This window comes from Sphaerodactylus townsendi, linkage group LG05 (assembly GCF_021028975.2).
Source record: "Sphaerodactylus townsendi isolate TG3544 linkage group LG05, MPM_Stown_v2.3, whole genome shotgun sequence".
In the NCBI taxonomy this organism is placed as follows: Eukaryota; Metazoa; Chordata; class Lepidosauria; order Squamata; family Sphaerodactylidae; genus Sphaerodactylus; species Sphaerodactylus townsendi.
The window spans coordinates 56,973,143-56,997,168 of record NC_059429.1 but is presented as its reverse complement, the minus strand read 5'-3'; the positions used below and the strand labels follow the sequence as shown (position 1 = coordinate 56,997,168).

At 41.9% G+C, this 24,026-nt stretch overlaps 1 protein-coding gene across 1 annotated transcript; it reads right to left on the bottom strand.

The window, feature by feature from the left end:
* Positions 1-934: 934 nt before the first annotated feature.
* Positions 935-23,632, bottom strand: PTGER3 (prostaglandin E receptor 3). Its single transcript, XM_048498799.1, has 2 exons — positions 22,611-23,632; positions 935-2,510 (listed from the first exon to the last, which is right to left on the bottom strand). The coding sequence occupies exons 1-2, from the start codon at positions 23,502-23,504 to the stop codon at positions 2,223-2,225; spliced, it is 1,182 nt and encodes a 393-aa protein (XP_048354756.1). The 5' UTR covers positions 23,505-23,632; the 3' UTR covers positions 935-2,222.
* Between the last annotated feature and the right edge of the window lie 394 nt (positions 23,633-24,026).

Sequence of the window (24,026 nt, the reverse complement as noted above, 5' to 3'; positions counted from 1 at the left end):
TAACAGTAAAGAGGTATGGAATCAGTAAACAAAGGAACAAAAGAAAAAGGAGAAAGGAAAAGAAAGGAAGGAGAATAGAGGGGAAGGGAAGGGAAGCTAGCTACGCTGGGCACTATTGCAGGCCCTGCAAAACTGTATCAAGTTCCACAGTGCCCAGGTCTCATTTGAAAGACCATTCTAGGAGACTAGAGCAACAGCTGAGAAGGCTAAGGATGGTTCAAAGGTACATGGTGTAGCTTTTGCTCTAAATCCAGAGAGTCTGGGTTTGGCCAGTACATCAGCCTGTGGATCTTTTAAACAATGACTTCTTTGAAAGACAATAACTTAGGAAAGAGGGAAGCTCCATGGCACTTCATATCATACCTATTGATCAAAATGTCCAACTGTAAGATGTAGGAGATGAGCAGAGCAATCCTGAGGATGGCCTGAGTTGTGGCTGCTGGCGTTACTGTGGCACCACTTGTTCTCTCTCTAAAGGGTTAGGTTAGGTGTTGGCCAGAAGGAAAAAAAAATTAGTAGTTGGGTTTCAATGGTTGCACTGCATTAGAGTCCCCAGCAACCATCATCAGTGTCCAATACGGGTGATTTGGAGAGGCAGAAGGGCCATGATGGACTGGGTAAGCAGAACCAATTGGGGCCAACGGATATAGGGGCTGAACCCAGTGTCTGAAACAGCTCACGGGCAGGAAGGAGTGTGGCCAGGGATGGTGGCTCCATGTCTACAACCCACCCACCCCGCATTTAAAGGAACCAAGTCCCATCACATGTCCCTAGGCAACTGACAGAGTTGGCAAGCCATCATCCTCCCGCCTTCATCTCCCAAGCCAGCCCCTGGCCCACATGGTAGAAAGTGAATAAAATGACTGTTATGATAGATGTAAACTATCTTTTAGGATATAAACAATATTATATTGTAAATGGGTTAAAAAGGGGGAGGGTGAACAATTACATTAAATGAAATTATCATAACATGAGTTTTATCTTGGGAGATAAGGGGGGAAAGGTGAATGGATAATTATATTACATAAGATGGTCACAATTTAACAATATGAGCTTTATTTGCATAACAGTAATCAAATATCAATGTTTCTAAATTAATATATCTTTGGCTATTAGAATCTACCTTAAAGAGTCAATAGTGTTAACAGATTTCAGCTTTTTATATAGTTCAATATATATATACATAACTTTGTTGTCTCTCTTTTTATTTAAAATTGTAACAATGATAGGATCGATTTTTCTTTTTATCTTTTTTTGTTAATTAATCTTTATTAATAAAGAAGTCTTCAATGGACTGAATAAAATAAAGGAAAATGCATTTTAAAAGCAAAACGTTAACAAAATCTGTACAAACAACATAGTGAAATCAATGGGTGGGAGATATTGCTCATCATCAGCAATATCACAGGCACTGTGCAAAAGCATTCATGATGTTGCCCTCAAAATTCACAGCAGTAATTAATCTGCTATCTGGAGAATAATATTTTAGAGGCAAAATACTGTTCTGGGATAATGCAATATATCTGCAAAACAATGTATTGAGAGAAGACTCAATAATGATTCACAGCAATAACAACAGCAATAACAACAACAACAATATTTCACTTGTACAACAAGTGAGATAATGACACAAGCTATCATTTGAAAATACTCTTAGTATTTATTGATAATGAATAATTAGTTTGAAAACTCCATGCATTTCATTGATCTCTTGCTATAAAAACAACTAAGTCATTAATATATACAACAATATTTTCAGTTCTTCAGCTTCTTCCCCCTCTCCCAGAATTGACATGAATAAATTCTTCCTTCTCTTTCCATGTAAAAAAGAAGGCTGGAAATAGAAGAAAATAGCTGACTATTTTAAAATCAGTCTTTTCAATAACTTATTTGCCATTGAATCTATATTCAAAGTTCCATTTTCAATACTGTAGGTTCTTATCCCATGTTGTAGGGAAATTCAAAGGATGTCTTTGGTACATGCACAAAAAAGTTGCATTTTGGGCTATGAATTACAAAAGCCACATGATTTGTTAGTTATAGCATTCTCATTTCTTAACAATTTAACTCTTTCCTTCAGACAAGGAAAAATATGATATGCAATTAAGAGATCACTGAATATATCCCTTCCATGTAATGTACATAGAGAAGACATATCTCTGATGCCCCAATTCACAGTAAAATATTACAATGCGTGGAAAGTTGTTTACGCGCAAGTTGCTTCAAGCTGTTGTGTGTCTAATTTTGTCTGACAATATGATGTGCCGCCCTTTCCATCCATCCTTAGAGTGGCAAGAGATGGCATTTGCTACCTGGCAAGCCTTTTGCAGGAGGATCTTCCTAAACAGCAGGTACACCCAGGGATCCAAAATCTGATTCAGTGAAGCCAAGCGGATTGCAATCAAGAAGAAATTGCACTCTTTGTCGAGTTCTATGCTTTGAGTTTGGTTGCAGGTCATTCCACATTGTTTCACAGAGATGGGGCTGAAGGTCACTTTCAACATGATAATCTACAAAAACAAAAGAAAACGTGCTTGATATAGACACAGAATTCATAATTTTGAGACATTTCTTTACAACGGACACGAGGCAGAAGTATTAAGGGAATTGTTATTTGAAAAGAAAACCAAATGCACAAAGTCACTACTTGAGAAGTGCCAATGCAACCTTTTGGAGGTTCCTGTTTGCTTTCAGAATTTGTTGATGTGTGCCTTTTCATAAAGTTCAGACAAGTTCCTGGAGGTTTTTTTCATTATTTTTACAGCATTTTTAAGACTAAGTATATGTTATATATGAGTTCCACATGAAAATATTATAAAAATATTAAAATAAATGTGATAATTTTAATGAGAAAATTCAATGTGAATAAACAAAAAATGGTATCAAAACTCATCAAAAATGGATCCACTCAGACAGGCACCAAGTTATAATGGAATGCTTCAAGTTAGGGTTATGTTAGGGTTGCCAATGCAGGATTGGAAATTTCTGGAGATTTTTGGGTACAGCCTGATGATCTGGAGATGGGCAAGACCCCAGTTGGGTACAATGTCCACCTTCCAAAGCAGCCATTTTCTCCAGAGAAACTAACCTCTGCAGTCTGAAGATCATTTGAAATTCTGGGAGGTCTTCAGGCTCCACGTGGAAGCTGGTGATTCTATCCCTAGTCACCACACAATTCTGATCCTGATTGCTGATCCTGATTGATACCCTGAAAATTTGGTGCTGCTAGCATAACAATTGCACCCCTGACAGCAGGCACCCCCCAAATTTCTCCAGAGTCTCCTTTTAAATCCACCCCCTTCGGCATGGATTTAAAGGGAGAATTTGAAGTCCCCAGTTTAAACGTTGAAAGAGATGCTGTTTAAGGGTGGGTGATAATTAACCCCAAAACAGCATCACTTTCAATGTTGTTTTGACTGGGGACCACAGATTCCCCCTTTAAGGTGGATTTAAAAGGAGAATCTGGGCTCCCTAGTTTAAACATCATTGAAAGTGATGCCGTTTGGGGTTGGATTCCAGCATCACAGCAGCCGCCCACGGGGGGGGGGGCGCAAAACTCAGATTTTGCACTGGGCTCCATTTTCCCTAGCTACACCTCTGCCTGGAGGAGAGGGCAGAAGGGACTGCCGGCTGGGAGCCCAGCCGGTGGGGGGGGGGAAATGGGGGGGCGGAGCAGGGGAGTCTGCCACCCCTGGCCTCATAGAGCTGCTTTTATAACTACTGAGGCCGGGGTGGGGCTTGGGGAGGCATGGCCACATCCCCCAGGGGCTGGTGAAGGCGTAGCCATGCCCCCAACCCCCCCATAAAAAATCTATACCTACGTCCCTGCTCTGTATCCAGGGGCTAAAGAGTCTCAGAGCTAAGCTCTTGCTGGGGAATCTCAGAGCTTGGACCTCGCTGTGGATCCCAGTCTGAATGCTCTACCTGAGCCTGGGGACCTGATCCTGCAGGAACTTCTGCCTTCTCAATCTCTGCATCTACAGGTAGTGCCTGAGAATCTGGAACCAACACTGTCCCCTCTTCTATATCTGAGTGTTTTTTTCCCAGGGGTTCCCATTCAGACCAGACTGAGCCCTAACACCACTTTTCTTTAGAAATTTCATAACCCAGATTTTTTCCCCACTTGAATTGAAATGAATGTTTAGACATAATAACTGCTTAAAATGTTGGAAAGTAATTTCTCCTGGTTTTTGCTTATGATTTCTTCAAATCTTGTCAGACATCTTAAACTTCTGTGAAATTATCAAATAACTCCTGATTTATTCAAACCAGTTAATGTTACTATAGCTTGTTTGATTAACATCTTGGAAATCATTAATAGTATTGTCTACAATCAATCAATTATATATATCTGTATAAATCCCAGCCATGGAATTAATTTTTTTTGTAAACAATCTAAGTGTCTCACTACAGATGGCAAAGGTGAAGTAGCAGATCCGCCCTCCCCCCCATAACTATCCAATGTTTGCAGGAGACTGTTTATAATCCATATAATGTTTAGACTATTTATACTCTTTATAATGCACTTTGTTTTCTTTATTATACACTTTGTTCAAAAAACTTTTTCAAATAAAAGTGCTCTTAACTTTTAAACACACAATTTTTTTTTCTCCATCACCATGAAGATACCTTAGTCCACGGGCATTCCACTTTAGGGAAGGTTGTAACCACAAGAATCTAGAACTAGAATTAGATTGAAACCACCTTGTAATGGTGTAAGACAAAACACCACAAAATATGAGGAAAGGATTTTATTAAAATTGTGCAAAAATAATAAAACATAAACCAGAAAGGCTAACTACTCAATAAAATAGCTTTGGTTCCACACCTTTTCCTTACCAACTTTACGTGCTTTGTCCAGTTGTATGTCTTGTTTTAACACCTGCTCTGTATTTTGTTTTATTTTTACTGATATGCCTAATAAACGTCTGTTTAAGTTGACAATTAACACTTCCATTTTGTATGTTTTATACAATGCTCCAATAAATGACACCAGAAAGCAAGGATAAAAGGGCAATGATGAAACAAGGATCTAAAAAGAACACACCAAACACAGATCCATTGGTGGCAATGTACAGAAATATTAGCCAGATCATGTGAATTAGATTAAGCTGAATGGTACAAGTCATAATTATGATAGCAAAAAGATTATTCTTCATCTGTTTCACTCTCTATGACAAGTAGAATTAGATCCTACTACAGATATGAAGCAAACATTGGGTGCCTTTAAATGGTGAGGAGAAGGGTTTGATAAGATTTCAAACATACAACTGGAATCCACGTACACTGGATGTCACCAAACTTGGCCATTGCAGCAACACATGAACGCTTCCCTGGTGTTGGAGACATGGCCAGCGAGCAGGTGGGCGGAGATATAAGAAGCATTCCCACCCCATTCCTTATAACACACAGAATAACAGCACATTGTCTGAACCAGATTAATTTGTCTCTCATTCTGGTCAAGGGCTGTGAACTCCAGAGAGATTAAACCCAATTGAAACAAATGGGATTTAAATAATATTTTCACTGATTTCATTACATCTTACTACAGGATACATAATTCAGAAATAATTTCTGGTTATTTTTTTAGAGCATTCTTTGTGTACTGTATTTAGCATAATGATTTTCAACATATCAAGGTACTAGATTAGGAAAACAAAAATTGTAGTTACGCAAAAGATAATATAACCCACACGTCTACTTCTACTTCTAATTCTGGAGGCAGTAAAGAGACACAGACTGCAACATATCGTCTGTTACTATGATGAGTTCAAGTTATGGGAATTTTGGCTCATTCAACACCTGGATTTCCATCCTTTCAATATGATACCAGCTTCTCTTCTTTTGTTTTTTGTTGCTATTTGCCTCAAATAGATTTCATCCATTGATTTAGTAAGGCTGTGATTAGCACAAGTTATTATCAGAAAATATAGGAAACAGCAAACATATTAAATAAATAACAGTTAATTTAAGAGGCTAAATTTAGGCTTTGTCCAGTTGGATAATTACTATGTCTATATGCCTGATTGCCACTGAGTTCTCCATTAAATTGCAATGATGTGGGGCTGGCAGCAAACCGATGCAAAATTCCCTCTTTATTTAATTTTTCCCAAAAATTATATTGCACATTTTCTTCCCGAAGTAGCTCACAAAAATCTCTATATATAAAAAGCTAACCATCCGTTTGTTGGTGACTCCCTAATGCCGAAACAGCTGGATGGATCGCCCCCAAATTTTCACATGACATCCCTCCCTGTTGCAGGCAGGTAATCGGACCTTCAAATTGCTGAAAGTCCATACCTGAGCCAGGTAAAACATCTTTTTCCTGGCGCACCAGGCCATGAAGCTGGCTGTGTTTAACTGTCACCCTTAGAATGTTCGTGCAGCCTGTCTGTCTGTGGCCTGAGGGCTTGGTATGAGGGCTTAGAATGTTCGTGCAGATGGGCAGAGATGAGCAGTGAAAACAGTAAATAGGTAATATGAGTGGAAGTGAAACACATACACACTTTACCTTGTGAGACGTCAGGTGGGGTCCCCCCCACACACACATGCAGGTAACTTTCACTCTCTGTGCCTCACCCACTACTACCACACAACACATATACTCTCATCCACATCCAGCTCATCCTCACATACCTCACTCTGCCCTCCCTCACATCCAACCACCACTTACCCACTTCCTCACCCATATTCGCCACAGCTCTCTTTTACTAAAAGCAAGCTGGAGTTTGCCTTTTTCTTCTAAGAAAATCCGCGGGGTGGGGGCGAACCAACACTACTGGCTCTGCTTCTTTTGCATATGGCCCTTTAAAAACCCAGGGAGCTGGCCGCGATCTGAGCGCCTCACCACCCTGCCTCTGCTGCCTGACTGGGATAGCCTCCTTGCTCCAGTTCTGCCTTACCCAAGCCAGGACTGTGCGTGTCAACCAGCCTCATGGACAACGGGATTTGCACTCTGGACAGTTCTGTTGTGGAATGGAAAGGGTTACCTCATACTAAAAACCAAGACAGCACCATATAATAATGTGAATTGAAAAGGGAAAGAGGGATTCCATTTGACCACCCCGAAAGAAGAAGAAGAAGTAGAAGAAGAAGAAGAAGAAGAGGAAGAATAGTAGTAGTAGTAGTAGTAGTAGTAGTATGGATTTATATCCCCCCTTTCTCTCCTGTAGGAGACTCAAAGGGGCTTACAACATCCTTGCCCTTCACCCCTCACAACAAACACCCTGTGAGGTGGGTGGGGCTGAGAGAGCTCTGAAAATCTGTGACTATCCCAAGGTCACACAGCTGGTGTGTGTGGGAGTGCACAAGCAATTCTGAATTCCCCAGATAAGCCTCCACAACTCAAGCTGCAGAGCTGGGAATCAGAGCTGGGAATTTTATCTTCCCTGATTGTCACTCTCCAGTGGGCCAAGGCCTGTTCCCAGGCCCCTATTGACTCTTGGGCTATCTGATCAGTCCATGGATTGGCTATCTGATGTGACAGCCAAATTGCCCTTTAAAGGCCTGGGTGGGGAAAATTGCCTGTCTCTGCCACATTGTTGGGTCATCAGTCAGATAGCCCCACCACCAGTGACTGCTAGGGCTCCCCACTGCAGCCCTGGTGCTTTCCCCTTGCCATGGTCTGTCACTGCTGCCATTAGCCTTGCCAGTGGTATAGCCTGCAGTGGTCTCTTCCCAGCAGGTTCCCTGCCACCACCGGCCTTGAGGCTTGTTGCCACCTCAACTGACACCTCTGTTCTTGCTGGCAAAGTAGCTGGTGTGGCTTCCCCATGGTGAGCTCCTGCTGCTGCCACTGGATTGGAGCCCTGGGGTCCGCCTCCCCCAAGGTAAGTGTAGGCCATGTGGAGACATCCAGGTCAATGCAGGGAGGTGGCTCTGGACAGTAATAAAGATTCACCCCTAATTGACCACTTTGGTCTCCCTGATTCTTGGATTATTTCTATAATTATTCCAACATTTAAGAAAGAGATCCCACTTTGCCTGAGAATTAGCGCCCAATTAGACTCCTGTAAATTATTGGCAAATATATGCTCATCATCTGGAGTCTAAATTACTAGACTGAATATCTGCAAGCCATATTCTTGGCCCTGAACAGGCTGAACAGGCTGGATTCAGGAAAGATCGATCCACAATTGACCATTGCATAATACTGAATTTTTTAGCCAAAAAATATGCAATGTGTGATAGAAGAGAACTCTTTGTGGCCTTTCTGGATCTTAAATGGCATATCAATGCTCTTGTTATAGGAGAAACTGACCCATTTGTAAATTGATCCCAGACTTCTATTTTTGATACAAAAATTGTATTCTAAAACATCCTGCCAGATAAAACTTAATACAAACGACAATTTATCAGCAAAAATGTCCATCATGAAAGGTGTCAAACAAGGCTGCGTACTGGTGCCTTTACTGGTGCCTTTACTGGTGCCTTTATTTAATCTGTTCTTAAGCGATTTGCCACACACCATTGATACAGTCAATGGTCATCCACCAATGCTGATGACACCACTATTCTTTCCTGTATGAGAACTGGCCTTATACGATATCTACAAACTTTCTACTCTTATTGCCAACCAAATACACTTTCAATCAACTTTGAAAAATCCAAAATCATGAGATTCTCCAAAAAACAGATTATTCTACACATGGAAACTCAGTGTAGCCTATTTGGATCAGGTGAGATCCTTTAAATACTTAGGACTAAATTTCCAATCCAATCTCAAATGGACCACTCACCGGAAGAAAGTTATTGGACAAGCAAAATGTACTGCTGCTGGAATTCAAAAATTCTTTTTAAAGGGGAACCAACATGTGCCAGCTGCCACTTGGATTTTTCAGGCTAAATTAGTTTCACAATTACTTTATGGCATTCCAATTTGGATAAATTCCTTTCATAAGGATATTGAACGGGCACAAGCCAATTTTTTAAGACAAATATTAGGCATCCCCAAATGTGTAACTATATGACCCTTTGTGCTGAAACAGGTCAACAATTACTTAAGTCCAAAGGATGGCTATTTGCAATCAGATATTGACTGAAAATACACTTCAACTCTAATTAAGACAACCTTATTTCATACCTACTCAAGGACATAAAATTTGCAAACTGGTCTGTCCATCTACAGTAAAATTGCCAAAATTGGAATTGCATTGGATACCCTGCAATTGTGTGATGAAAAATACATCTATCAAACAATTAAACACAGACTAATAGACCGATGCAGTTTTATGCCTAATAAAGGTTTTGGAATTGGAATTGGACCAATACAGACACCTATTACATCCTCACAAGCCAAGAATATGTTTGCCAGGAATATTTGGAATAATTCCTTCTGCTGACTCAAGCACAAAATATCTGGCTAGATTAAACAATCCAACACAACGTAGAGCTTTTTCTCTAGCAAGATTGAACATCTTTCCCTCTGCAGTCTCTATAGGGAGATTTTAACAAACTCCATACTCCACTCATCTATGTATTTGTGACCTTAATGAACCAGATATGCTCATTCATATTATCCTTCACTATCCTTTACATGAAGAAACCTGAACACTTGTCCTTGGACAATTGCTTGATGATCAGAAAGATCTTTTGGACAAGGACTGTGTGAAGCTTTTGTTGGCAGATAAGAATGAAGCTGTCACATCTACGATGACTTATTTCCTATCTATAATAACGGTTGACAGATCTCACTACATCTACCACAACAGCAAGTCAAAGACATAAGTTGTTTGCTTGCTGTAAACAAACTTTTAATCTGTTTATGATTTCCTTCTATGCACTTTGCTAATTATTTATAATATGCCATTAAAGGTTTTTTATTTTATTTTATTTGATTCATTCCAAAGTCCCCCAAGTTCTTAACAGAGTCAGCTAATATAAGATTCTGTCCATCCAAAACTAGCAACAAAATACTTTACAGAACATTAACCTTGCTAACCAACACCATCTCAGACTTATTTGGAATCAGTTTTGGTTGTTATCTGCCACATAACCACAGGATCAAGGCTTTGGACCAGATTTGAGATGGTATTTTCTGGATGTTTATGTAATGAAATATAGGGAACACAGATGACACACAACCATGCAGTTTCAGATGAACTCACTGGACAACTGAACACATGCATAAAAAAATAGAGCTATCATCTCCAGGTCCAGAAATTCCTGGAGACTGGGGGGTAAAGACTAGAAAGGGTGCAATTTGGGGAAGAGACTTCAGCAAGATATAAAGCCATACCATTTCTTCAGGGGAACTGATTTCTGTAGTCTGGAGATCAGTTGTAATTCCAGGAGATCTCCAAGCACTCCAGGGAGGTTGGCAATCCTTTATTTCCCAATCCTTTATTTCCCCCACAAGATAGGTTCAAATAGTTGATTCAACACTGTTAATCACCACTCTGCATTCTAACTACCCACTACCGTCAGTTACTCTTTGGAACTCAAGTGGCTTTGAGAAAAGATTACAAGGGCTACATGTGATCAGAAAGGAAGGAACCATCCTTTTTGCCAGCAGAGATACTGAGGACTGAGCTCATAGCTGGCTCAAAATATTGTATCAGCTTGGGTGAAGTACAATTTTCTGGCTTTCCTCATTTCAGAAGTGTTATCACATAGTGAATAATATAATAGTTGTTTAGAAAATAGACACCACGGATCAGACTACGACCCAGCCCAAAACTGTGCCAACAACCAGAAAACAGGCAAAACCCACATATAAACCAGATAAAGTTAGTCAAGCCGTCCTCTAAGAAGTACAGACAGAAGGAATGCTTGAGAGAAATTCCTCTACTAAAATGTTTTTGGGAAAGGAAAATTCTATTTTGGGAGAAAAGAAAAGCAATGAGGAAGGGAGATAAACCTGGGACAATGAACAGCAAACACCAGCCTCCGCTCTGACTAGTTTATAGGCTATATGCATACGTATGTGTATGGTGTATCACATTAAGCTAAAATTTTTCCACATCTTCTAAGTCATATAACTTCCTCATTACATTTTCAATCTGTATAGATGTAACAGAAAATAAAACTTGGAGAATATGGTTAGCCCCCCTGCCCCCACCACGCTTCTCCCATATGGCTAGAAGCAATTTCTTCCTCTCTGCTTTATGGCTTAGAGAGATTGTGTAAATTTCTCACATCTACTGTTGCATACCAGCAAGCATTAGGGGAACTTATCTAATGGCCCAATCCAGAAAGGGGGGGGGATCGCCATTGGGAGGCGATAAGGGACTAAGCCAGTGGATTTGCCCTCTAAAAGGCACTTACCTTGATGGAAGGGCAAATCTGCCAGTGGGCTGCTGCTGTGACCCACTGAGATGCCCAGCCACAGCTCAGAGGGTCAAGTCAGCACTCCTGTGCTGCTGCCAGTCCCATTGGGGGTGTTCTGGAGGCATGACCAGGAGTGGAGCCAACCTGAGTCAGCTTCTACCCCAGCTTTGCTGCTGGATACATTGGGTTTGGACCTATGCCACTCTTTTAGGTAGCATGCATCCACTGAGCTCAATGGGAGGAATTTCAGTGGCAGGGAAGGTGCGGGTTTTGGGGGTCTCCTCATGCTGCCAAAATGTCCCTGACTGCCCCAAGGCTCTGGATTGGGCTGCCAAGAGACTGTGCTGTCATGCTATAATCGCATCGAACAGCATAGAGTAGCAAAAACTGTTCCATTTGCAAAAGACATTATTTGATGCATTTCTTTACTTCGTATGCATAGATAGGTCCTGTGGCATTGAAGGCAAAGGGCACAATCCAGCCACATTTAAGGTCTGCTCATAGTTAATATCATGCTGGGAAACCACCAATTAATTCCAGGGTTGCTATGCAGAGTAAGATAATGGCAAGCCACCTCATTTGCCTTGAAAATACTATGGGGTCACCATACATCAGCTACAACTTGATGGCACTTAATACACACACATACAGAATACATAAATGTCCTTTACTAGCTCACTGAAATCAAGATAATTTCACTTGGATTGCATTTTTCTCTTCATCTGCAAATGTGTAATATTATCAAATTGTGTTCTTCTGCATGAACAATATTTGAAAAAAATATTTTTCTTTAAGAGAAAAATGGTTGTGTTGCTATTTTCTGAAGCAGTTTTCCTATTCCCCCCTCCCCTTATATTTGTGCAGATACTCATCCTTATATTCTTGCCAGGCTTGCTATGAAGCTAAGGATATAAAAATGGTGAAACAAAGTGTATGTTCCAAGGTGTTCAGGGAGTCTGCCTCACAACCTGGCATACAGTTAATGCTTCCCAGTGGTAGCAGTTTGGTCCTATAGTTTCTCTGTAACGTCAATTGTTGTTAATAATGCAGGAAGGAGAGGTGTAACGGCAATAAGAAAAAATTGAGCCCCAAACCCAAATCTCAAAGCCATACCCAAACCCTCAAAAGTGGGGGTTATCATAACATTTGAAAAGGCAAAGGCATAACAATTTCTGATATGTTGAAAGGCTGATTTACTAATTTAAATTGAATGAATTTATGTCCCAAATGCTCAAGGATTCATGTAGGTCATGAATAGAACAATATTTTAGATAGGTTTCCATGCAGCTGAAGAAAAAATCTGCCAAAATACGGGTGGAGGATGTCAGCAGCACTCCAACATACTGAAGGCACTCCATGTTGTGGCTAGAAGGGACATAATTAAGTCACTTGAGGGACACTGGGGAATTCTGAATAGTGTCAAAATCAGAATGTAGCAAACGAGAGGCTCCACCACCTGGTAAGTCCCCTCTGTCCCCTGCCAGTTGATGGAGGATCTGGCAACCATAAGTTCTTTCAAATGCAAATGAGAAATAACATCACAACATAACAGTTATTATCCAACATCATTCCTCACTTCTGCCCTTTGTTCTCACAGGAGCAAAGAGTCCCAGCGGGGCTGTGGGAAGATTGCTGCTATTCACAACCCAATTGCTGCTATTTATAACAATACTCAATACAATCTTAGACAAAACATATTGCAAACATAAACCCATATCCTCATTAGTAATCATTTGTCATTCAAAGTAAGAAAATTTATGTAAAAATTTGTTGGAATCAATTTTAAAAGGATAAATGTATAATGCATCATCACTGTATTCTAATAGCAAAATCAGCAAAATCTTTGGATATTTAATCCAGTTAATTGAGTGGTAAACAGGCAAAACAGGTTTTCAGAAAAAATGTGAATTAAAAATAAATACATGGGGTTTAAAATATGAAAATGGTAAAAGGAGCACCTGTAGCTTTAAGCAACCAATTCTGCTCAGTGAACACTGCTAGGCATAGGCGTAGCTGCAACAGGAACATGTGGGGACATTTGCCCTGGACAGTCCCCATTGCATCACGAAGGGGGGCAGAAAATCACCCTCCACACTTCCGGGAAGGAGGAGGAGTGCAGCTTGGCCTGGGTGCGACGTTTGCACACCACCTGAGACAAGGCCTGTGCCTGTCGGCCGACCTGGTAGGCTGTGGTCGTGCTCTGGAGAGCACACCCATGGCCCACCAGGCCAGCTGACATCACACCCAGAGCCAGCCATGCCCCTCCTCCTTCCCCCCTCGCCCCACCAGGCCCGGCTGCTGACTAAGGTAAGCAGGATGCAGGGACGGGGGTGTGGCACGGGGGGCCCATAGGGAGTGTGTGGAAAATTGGGAGTGTGCCCTGGGCTCCATTTTTCATAGCTATGCTACTGCTGCTAGGCAGTCACAAATTCCAGGCTTGGTTCTGCCAATACATGGTCAATAATACTGAATGTCCAGGAAAAGCAAAATGGACACACTCTCCCATCATTCTCCTGATGAAGATCATTTGTCAGGATGACCAAGGTCATTTCCATCTCAAATCCAGGCTTGAATCCAGACTGAAATGATCCTAGGTAATCAATATTCTCCAAGACCATTTGAAGCTGCATGGCCACCCACCTACTGAAGCATCCAGAATGGAATAATGGCCACTAGCTAGTTTTTGTTCATCCACTAATTTCTTCTTCAGTAGGGGTTGCATAACTCCACTTTCAAGGTGGCCAGAACTACACCTCCTTGCAGAGAGGCATATGTTACTTCTGAGACCCAGTTGACCAACCCAGCCCAGCTCTATGCCAACAACCACAGAGGGCAAGGATTGAATCTAGACATACTGGGCCAGACACTTTTCTGAGCAGCTTGAACAGTTCATCAGGCCTCACCAACTGAAAATTATCCATGCAACTATGACCAGACTGCACTCCAGTAGCACACTAAGATTGAACCAACCACATGTAGAATCTAAATCACTTCAGCAATTTTATCTACAAAATGGATTCCAAAAACATTACAGCAAGCCTGTATATTTACTTGGTCTACATTTTCAGGAGCCTGGGACAACAGTCCCTTCACAATAAGAGCCCCATCATAATTTGGAAAAGTTTTGTTCAGTGGCACTGCATGAGCAGATGAACTGATTTGCCACCATCACCACCACAGTGTAGGCATGATAATGTGTTCTCAATTGTGCTTCGTCATATTCACTTTGAATTTTCCTCCATTTGAACTTCAACTATCTACCCAAATGCTTCACTGTTCCGTTCTTCACAGAGAACCAAGTGTGTTTCTAGCATTGCAGGAGGGTAGAAGGCACTCTGGCTCAATCATTTCCACAGCTTGGTCATCTCCATATTTCACAGATCAACCAGGACTGTGACAGGAACATCAAATTGAGCCACTTGAAAAAAAAGGTTATTTTACTCGGGGGAAGCTTACAGACCAGAAAAGTGCTAAAGAATATTGTTCACTGATACCTTATTCAGTCTATAACATAGCGCAGTGGTGGCGAACCTTTGTCACTCCAGATGTTATGGACAATTCCCATCAGCCCCTGCCAATTGGCCATGCTGGCAGGCGCAGATGGGAATTGTAGTCCATAACATCTGGAGTGACAAAGATTCGCCACCATGGACATAGTGAATACTGCATATGTTTGAGGGGTGATTTTCTTTCATATTTTGCTAATTATTCCCTAATTTTTCAGCTAAAAAAAAGCAAAGGGTCTTTGAAAAAAAGATTATGGAATAAAGAAGATGAAAGTGAATTTTGACAGTGTATTTGATGTCCTCCCCATATTTTTCAATTTTTGCTCAATTTGCACTTGCAACAGAGATTCCATATGACCCAGAGTAATCTGGTTTCTTCCCTTCCAGGATTTCTCATTCATAACACATGCAGACTACATATATACCACCTCAGATACTGTCACACCACTGTCGGACTTCTACACACATCTTTATTTTGAAAAATTGTGCATGTGTAGTATTCTTCCAGAATACCACAATAACTGAAACCTTTGACAGTGATGATTGCTAGAGAGTGCTGGGTAACCCATCATAATTATTTACATTGCAAAGACTAATTGGCTGCCTACTACTCAGGGGAAGAGGAGAATTTCAAGAATTCTTCAAATGCTGAGACAGTAGAGGAAAGATTTGGCCATATATATTGACATAATGCAGTATCAGTGCTACAAAGTTGCACTGATCCCCCCCCCCTTCCCCAATTAAAATAAAATCTCAGTTTTCTTTGTCTCAGCAAGCCAGGTCCTTGTGAAAATACAGAGGGAAGGGATATTTCCTTTCCTTCAAGCATAAGCAAATCTTCTCTTCTGGACACATGAACAAAATCAACCCCCAAACACCATGCTAGGAAAGGTAGGTGTTTTCCTCTGTTTTTCACAGAGGCTGTTCACAATTTGTGTGGGAATGGAGGATATACAACTAGAGTTGGTGAAAATGAGAAAAACGTCCTGTTGGGATTGTCCAAAAAGAGGATAAGGGAGAAATCCTGAGTGTACTTGGCAGTATGTTCCACTTAACTCAATGGGTCTTACTCTTAGGAAACTGTTCCTATGATTGCATTGCAACTTCCTCAACTCTGGAGGAGTTGCCTTGTCAGGCAATCCACTAGAAAACTACTTGGACATTTCCCTTGTATTTCTTTAAGGGAAAGTGGTAGAGGCTAGATATGCAGAAAAGCAGCATCAACTATTTATTAAGAGGGCATGACCCCCATATATACTTTGTAGCTAAAGGCTTGGATGGGAATCACTGAATTCACTTTTGTAGCTGTTATAAGATGATCTGAGAATCTCAATTAATCTCACACCCAGACCCATTGTGCGTGAAACACTAACCTCAGGGCTCTTAGGTGTGCAATGGGGCTGTAGTGTGATCTCCTTGCATTTCTCTGTTTACACAGGAGGAGGCATTTATTGCCTGCTCTGCAGCTTGCTTGCTGAAGTCACAAGGGGGCTCTGTTTTCCCTGGTGCTCTTAATTCTGCCCAAGACCCCCTCAAAGGCACAGATCTCATCATAACCAGTAGTTGAAAGGTAAAGTCCTTTAAACTGCAGTTAGATGATTTACCTGTGATTCCAGTTATATCAATATTGTAGCCCCTTTCCAAAAATAACCCCTCAAAAGAAAAAGGCAAAGCACTTCCCTGGACCAAACTCTGCTGAAGAAGGGGACCATGTTCTTGAACTGATATATCTCTCCCCCCCCACCCCATCTTCTCTCTCTCACCCACATATACCTCCTGCTACTGCTGCCAGAGAAGAGAGAGGTTTGTTGTTAAATGGTTAGCCCACCATTTGGAATTCATCGCACAGACATCCCCTCCAGTCTGTTATTAATTGCAATGACTCTGGTTGTTAGGGCATGAGGGAAATGACTGATCTGCCATTTGGAGGTTTTAAAATGCCATAAAAGACAGTGATTCTGCAGTGATTCTCTGTTTATATTGATATATCAATGTAATAAATAACACAAATTGAAATAATAAATCTGAAAAAGGGTGAAGAGGAGAGGTGTGCATAGGAGTAAGAGGGAGTGGGAGGGGCTGGGGGTGGGCATAGGGAAGATGTCTGGGACAAAGCTGGAATATCTCCTCTGCTCTAGCAGCAAAGAAAAATAAAGTACCACTTAAAATGGTGTTGCTTGGCATGGGGAGAATGGAAATTAAAAGCAGGGCTCAGGGAAATACATCTTGCTGTGCTGGACAATTGCCCCTTCTGCGCAGCAGACACCTTGTGCACAATGGGCCTCAGTTTCATTTTATAGGGAAAATCTAAACATTGTATTCATGGTCAACACAAAGGAACAAATTAATTAAGTGTTTGCATAAAGTTCTAGCAATTACCAGGTTTTGCATAAAGGTTTACAGGCTTATTTGTCCTCCCCAAGGATGCTACCTTTGAAAGATGCTGTCAACAAGAAAACACCTAGGTACATGAAAGAATTATCTGAAAATATTAATTAGTAACATGACATTTTGATGAAACATGATCCCTATTAAAACAAGTTTATCCACTGAGCTTTACGAATACTCATTTGTTAAAGCATTCATGGTGTGCTTTGAAAAGTGTGTCAATTACATTAAAACAGATATTTTCTTAGAAAAAGGAAATACCTCCCGCACTAATGTCTGGTAAGTACTGTTATTTATAACAGTTTAGGGAATCAAAAAGAACATTTCTTTGTGAGCTACCAACTATAAATTATAGTAGTGAAAAAAGGATTGATGAGACAGTCATACTGCAGACAGTATAGAGGTCTGTGGGCAGAAGTCTAGTTTTAAAAGTTAAACGGGATTGAGGTAAGAACCCTTGTACATGTTTGGTGCCTTTAATTTTGTTACGTACCAGTTGTAAGATAGCAACAGTTCAGAGGGATGGGGATAGATAAGGGACTTTCAGGTTTTCCAGGTTTAACTATTTTCTTGCCATCTCATTTTAAATACCTCACAAGTCTTTTTTGGTTTAATCTCTTTCTGAATACATCAAATAAATCCAGACATCTCAAAGAATAACAATGTAGAGCACTGGCAGCAAAGGTTTTAATGAGAAACAGGAACACTACTTGGAATTAAGTGAAACCTACTTGCTTAAAGCAAGGAGAAAGGGACCAGTGTGTGTATGTCAATTTCTCCTTGCCATTACAACATGCCATCTTGGATGCCAAACAGACCATCTTTAGAGGAAACAAAATGAACAAAGGAATTTTCTAGGGGATTAATGTGAGCATCTCTTCAACTAGTACATTTCTAGTATGGATTGATTTGTACATGTTGACTTCTCTCAGTCTCATGCTGCTGGCAGATCTAAGGTGGGCTGCCTCTATAGCCTATCTTGGACCCAACAAGAAAAGCACAGAAGGAGGTCCCATTTTTCACACATTCCCCTTGGATGTAGTTGGGGCAGAATGGAAAGAAAGACAGGTTTTGTAGATGCACCATGAAGCTGCAAGCAGGAGATGTTGCCTCTTTGAACTCGCCTTGAATGCCTCCAGGATGCATGGAAGGAAGGTTCGTGAGGTGGCAAACTGATCTGAGCAAATTCTGGCCTGGTACCAAACATTTCCCTAGCCAAATGATTGTTTGAGAATCTCCAAGCAGAGATAGAGAAAGCAGCAGTCTGTTTTACACATGAGTAGTTAGCCACTGATGGCTGGTATCAGATGGAATTGCTTTGGTTTGTGTTTAATAAGCCCCAGTGGGTTTTTGTTTTGTTTTGCCAGAGAGTGCGCTGGCATGAAGAGTCAGAACTGAAGAACTCTTTGTTAAGAGATAAAGAAAGGGTCATTTAAAAGACAATTTTCAACAGACTCCACTTTGCAGAATGAGCCTCAAGCACTGAGCAACCAATAGGCAATTTGAATTTCACATAGCTTTTTTTTTGCAGCTTCTGTCATAGAATCACAGGTTACTTTAATCAATACATTTAAATAGTTCATCTACAATGGCTTACTATTTAAGTCTTGTATCCCTCGAGCAGTTCTGAAATTGCTGTCTGCTACCAAATTTTGATTTTGACATCCCTCACATATGTCCATGGACACTGAACTAGTAAAACTAGTGCCTCTCTCCTCTTATTTTAAACTTAAGATGGAGAAGGGGGACACTTTGCAGCAGATGGCAAGCAGAACAAAAGGGCTGCCAATTCCAGCTCTGTAAATTTCTGAAGATCTGGAAGTGGCGCCTGGAGAGGGAACTCAATGGGAATGTGATTCCTTAGAGTCTGCCCTCCAAAGCTGCTATTTCCTCCATAGGAACTGATCTTTGTAGCCTGAAGATCAGTTCTAGTGATGGGAAAACTCCCTGCCCCAACTTGCAGTTGGTAATCCTGCTTTCCATATTATTGGAGGCAGCAACATGTTTTTAAAAATGTGTATTTGATATCAATGTACACTTCTTTCAAAATCTGTCTCCTTCATAAATTAATTTTTGCATCTGGAGTAGCCCCCCCCCCCCAAAAAAAAAAATACTTGGACAACTCAATGAATTTATATTGAAAATAGGTCAGGCCTGAAACAAAATGATTTGTTGTGAAAAATCAATGCAGAATCTAATACAGATATTAAATGAATTTTAAAAATTAACTGTAATATCATTCCAGTTTCTTAACACTCATTGGCCAGAGGACACAGGCAGGAGGTTTACCTCCTGGTGAGTGAATAGGAAACACCATTTGCAGCTGACTTTGAAGTATGACAGGGAAACCGTAGACCAAAGGGCAGGGATAGCACTACTAAATCTTCCAAGTTTGACACTTTGGTCGATTCCCCACAGGGAAATTCTATCTAGATCAAACCAAGTTTGTAAAGAAACCGCACCTTTTCATTGAGGTTTCAACCTCCCCACCGCAGCATGTACTCAGCAAGGACGTGTAGGCCTATCTCGGATTCTAGAAATGTAGCAATCCCCACTACCACGTGATCTCCTTTGCGGGTCTCTTCTGATTGGCTGGCGTGCCGTGTTGCGGCAGGACCTTTTTGGGGCAGGAAAATTTTCCCTCCTACTTGCAACCTGAGGTTCGCTCATTTGCAAGGATGAACGTTTAAACATTTAGGTGCTTAAGCGGGTTTTCGCTCATTTGGAAGGGTAAACGGTTAATCATTTAAGCGGTTTTTCATTCTCCTATGCTAACATCTCTTCGCGCTCGCTGAGACCAAAAGCTAAATTGAAACCCAGAAGAGGCTGCACGCGCATCACTCAGTGCCTGCCAAGCACTGATTGGTTGCTAGACAATTGTGTCACACTCCACGGTGGGAATTTTTAACAGAGATTGGACCCCCGTTCCTCCCCTCGAAACTGGATCGAAAACATGCTAAGAAGAGAAGTTGTACTTTCAAGCTGGTTCTGCTGGGACGCGGGATAAGGGGGAGAACAAGCGCCAGAAATGGGATGAATCCCTGTTTGTCACTCAAGCAGTGGGGAGTTCTTGCTGAAACCTTGATATTTCGCATGAGCATCATGCAATTAATTGACCGTGGGGAATCGACCTTTATCTCAGTTACATTATACTCATGAAGAGAGTTTCAGAGGGTAGCCATGCAGGTCTGATATAGATCAGCTAGATTCAAGTCCAGTAGCACCTTAGAGACAAACAAGATTTTCAGAGTATAAACTCTGGAGAGATGAAGGAAGATTTGACCCCCCCAAAGCTTGTACCCCAAAAATCTCATTGGTGTCTAAGATGTTTCTGGACTTGAATATTATATTCATACTTTTGCATAAACATTTTTGAGCAACTAATAAGTGCCCCAGATTGAAAGGACATGAGATTTTTAAAATTCTTAATTGTTTTAAATGGAAAAATATAGAATGTTTAGAGAAACTCATAACTTCTCTCACACACAAGGGAACACATCTAAATAGTACCTGCAGCTTTATATGCAGAGATCTCTGAAAACATACTTCTCCAGATGAAGATGTAATTGTTCATCAATTAACTAAAATCATATGTCTTTCTAAAATTTCATTAGTTTGGCAGTCCTTTTAGTGATATTTTGGAATCTTCATCTTACCACCTCTAGCTGGAATTGCTATTTTTTCAAACTGCTGATAGCTAACTTTGTGCAAACACCGATGATATGGAGGAAAGAAGGAATGTGAAATCATTGCTATTTCCTTCTTCCTCAATTTCTATACATCAGTTTCATGCATTTAAAAAACACACACCAGAAAGTCCTCCAGTAGCCTGGCCGGAAAAAATGCTCAGGAAATGGCACTTTTGAGGGGCTGATCTTGGCAAAGTCATATTTGCTAATGTAAAACTAAGGCATGACACTGGCAAAAGTGAGTTGCCACTGGTTTTCTCTGAAGAAGAACAAGAAAGGGTGTTTATAGTGCAGCATTGATAAGTGGCAGTATCTAAGCCTTTCCTGCCAATAATGCCTATCTTTTCCAGAGCAATTAATTTTCTAATAAGGCTCTGAAATGTGAAATCAGAAGCTACCACTGGTGGGGTGGGGGAGAACAGGAATGTGGAAACTGAGCATTTGGTGGGGCGGGCAATGCAGACAGAAGAGTTTAAAATGTCACAGTTATTTTATGCATGACATGTCTTTGGCTCATGCCAAAATTGAGGTTTGTCCTAAAGACACTGTCACCTGATCTGGGCTGCTACCCAAAAGCACTGAGTTTGATCTACATGTAACATTCTGCTTATGGAAGCAGTTCTGTGAATGGAAGGGTACCTTTGAATCTAACCCCTTGGCATGAATTTAAACCCACTCCCCTTCTCAATTATTTTAGTAAACAAGCCCAGAGAGTTATTCAACCTCATAATATCAGCCCACCAGAGCCCATATTATGGTGCTTGATGAGCTCCTTTTACAAATCCAGAAACAATCCAGCAGGGGCTGGTTTTTCACTTTGAAAGCTTTCCTACAGTGATTCTCTGCTAAGCCAACTGGATCTGAAATAGCGTACTGTGTCTTCTCTTTGCTCTGAGATTCTGCCAGATCAGAGGGAAAGCTCAGTATGATCCAAAAGAATTCACAATTTTTAAGCAAAAATAATTTACAGGATCTATCTTATCAGTTCTCTAGGAAAAAAACTTTTTGAAATGCAGATGCTGGGGGGAGGGGTGGTGGAGAGAGGTTAGATAGTTGAAGTTAGATTAACTGCTTCTGCCAAGTGTCACTTCCATAGTTTCCTCTCCTAAAAGGCTTTTCTTGTACTGCTTCAAAAGTCTGTTAGACCAGAAACATGGAATATGTACAAACACCATGAGAAATCCCACTCAAACACTCTCAAAAGCCATATGCTGCTCCCATCCTCATGCTGCCATTTTTACTAAAACTACAGAGCACAACATGCAGTAATGAGCTCCTATTAAAACTTCACAAGACTGCCATCTTTTTCTGACAATTCATCCTCACGAACATTTGTGAACAGCTACCTGCCTAATACAAGTCAGAGTTCCACGTTTTGTTTCATTCTCTTTATCCCCTTCATTCCCCGCCCTGCCTATATACTCTGAAGTCAGTGTACATTCAAAGAGAGAAAGCTAGTGTAACAATCTGATCCTATGCAGACTTACATAGGATCCTATGCAGACTTACTCCAGCCTAAACTAATTGATTTCATCCATAGACAGAAACTGCACAGAAAAGTATTGGGAGTTAGGCATTTAAAGTTGCAGGCAGATTTACGGAGGGGGGGGGGGTGTTCTAAATTGAAATTTTAACTTCCCTTTTTAGGGATACTTTCAAAACAGAAAGTGAGTGTGTGTGTGTGTGTGAGAGAGAGACCCAATGGTCCACAAAGCCCCACATGTCTACAATGAAATCAGAGCAGAGGCAAGCAACCTACCAAAAGGGGTGACCAGCAGGCCAAGAGGACACACATGATACCTAGCAGCTGGATCAGGGTTTCCATGGTGATTCTACCCCACTGCCTTCTGGATTGAGATCTGGAACTTTTGGTTCGGCACCGACATACTAAACCAACGATTGTTGCCACGTTGCATGCCACAGTGATAAGGAGGGAGAAGAGGCCCAGGAAAGCAAAAATCAAAGCAAAGACTGAGTTGCCCATCCTAAAGCCTTCATCATCCCTGGTGCCAATGAAGCACCAGGTGCCTGGCCACTGGAGAGCATACTTCCCCACACCAATGATGGGCAAGAGCGCAAAAGCAAAGATGGCCAGCCATACACTGAGAATGACAGATTTGGTCACCCTGGTCTTCATGTGGCCAGAGTACCAGTGTGGGGCTCGGATGGCCAAAGTCCTTTCGACTGCCATGGCGCTGGCGATGAAGAGAGGGCACAGCCCAAAGACAGTCATACACATGCCAAAGAAGGTGCATAGTTTCAGCGAGGGGTCCACCTTGTCCCAGTTCCGGTTAGCCAGGTATACCGAGATGACAATGGGGCTTGTCACCAGTTGCCCGGTGAGATCGGTCAGAGCCAGGGAGCCGATGCACAGCAAGAAGGACTTCTTCCTCTGGTTCTCCTTCTTGTGGTAGGCGCGGTACACCAGCAGCATCGCCAGCGCGTTGCCCACCATGCCCGTGATCATCATGGTCAAGGGGAAGACGATGGAGACAGAGCCGCACGGAGCCGTGGCGTTGCCGACCAAAGGGGCCATGGCGGTGGCGTTGAGCCTCTCCCGGCGGAGCCCGCACAGACTCAGGTTGCCCGCCGGGGGCGCGAAGGGAAAGGCAGCCACGCCGAAGGCACCGGGCAGACCGGACGCTCGTCCCATCCCATGGCAGCGCGCCTCGACCCAGCCTTCGGGGCTCCTCGGCGCGCCTCTGTGGGCTACTCTGGGCGAGCCGCTGCTCTATAAGGCGGAGGAGGCGGAGCCCCACGGCCGTGTCACTTTGGCTGATCCATTTGAGGCCAGGCGAAGAAGCTGCTTTCCCCTGCCTGCTTCTTGCGCCGGACACGCGCAGCAGGACGAGTCCAACTTTGGGAGTTTCTCGACGCGGAGCGAGCAAGAAGCAGCCGGATCGTGTCCGGCCCCAGGTTGCTGGTAGGTTCTGGTTTCCCAGCAGCTGTTGAAACAAGGCGGGCACCGGGCACAAAGCCCGGAGGAAGCAGCTGTGAGTCTCGCAGAGAGGCCGGAGTTTTGCGCGTTCTCCTTCCCACATCAGCCGCTCCGAGGACGGGGTGCCTGCTCGGTTTTTCTTGAAGCCCCACTCGCGTAGACTTCACTTAAGCCTCTTCTTTTTTGTCTATTTAGTTGCTGTCTTACAGTTGCTCCACATCAGCGCCTAATCCGTCA

What these genes read in the sequence shown, in the direction of transcription:
- PTGER3 (XM_048498799.1), bottom strand. Translation starts at nt 23,504, where the DNA reads ATGGGACGAGCGTCCGGTCTGCCCGGTGCCTTCGGCGTGGCTGCCTTT. An exon ending in CCTGCTGGTCACCCCTTTTG is followed by an intron (nt 2,511 to 22,610) that starts GTAGGTTGCTTG and finishes TTGTTTTTGTAG; the next exon opens with ATTATCATGTTGAAAGTGAC.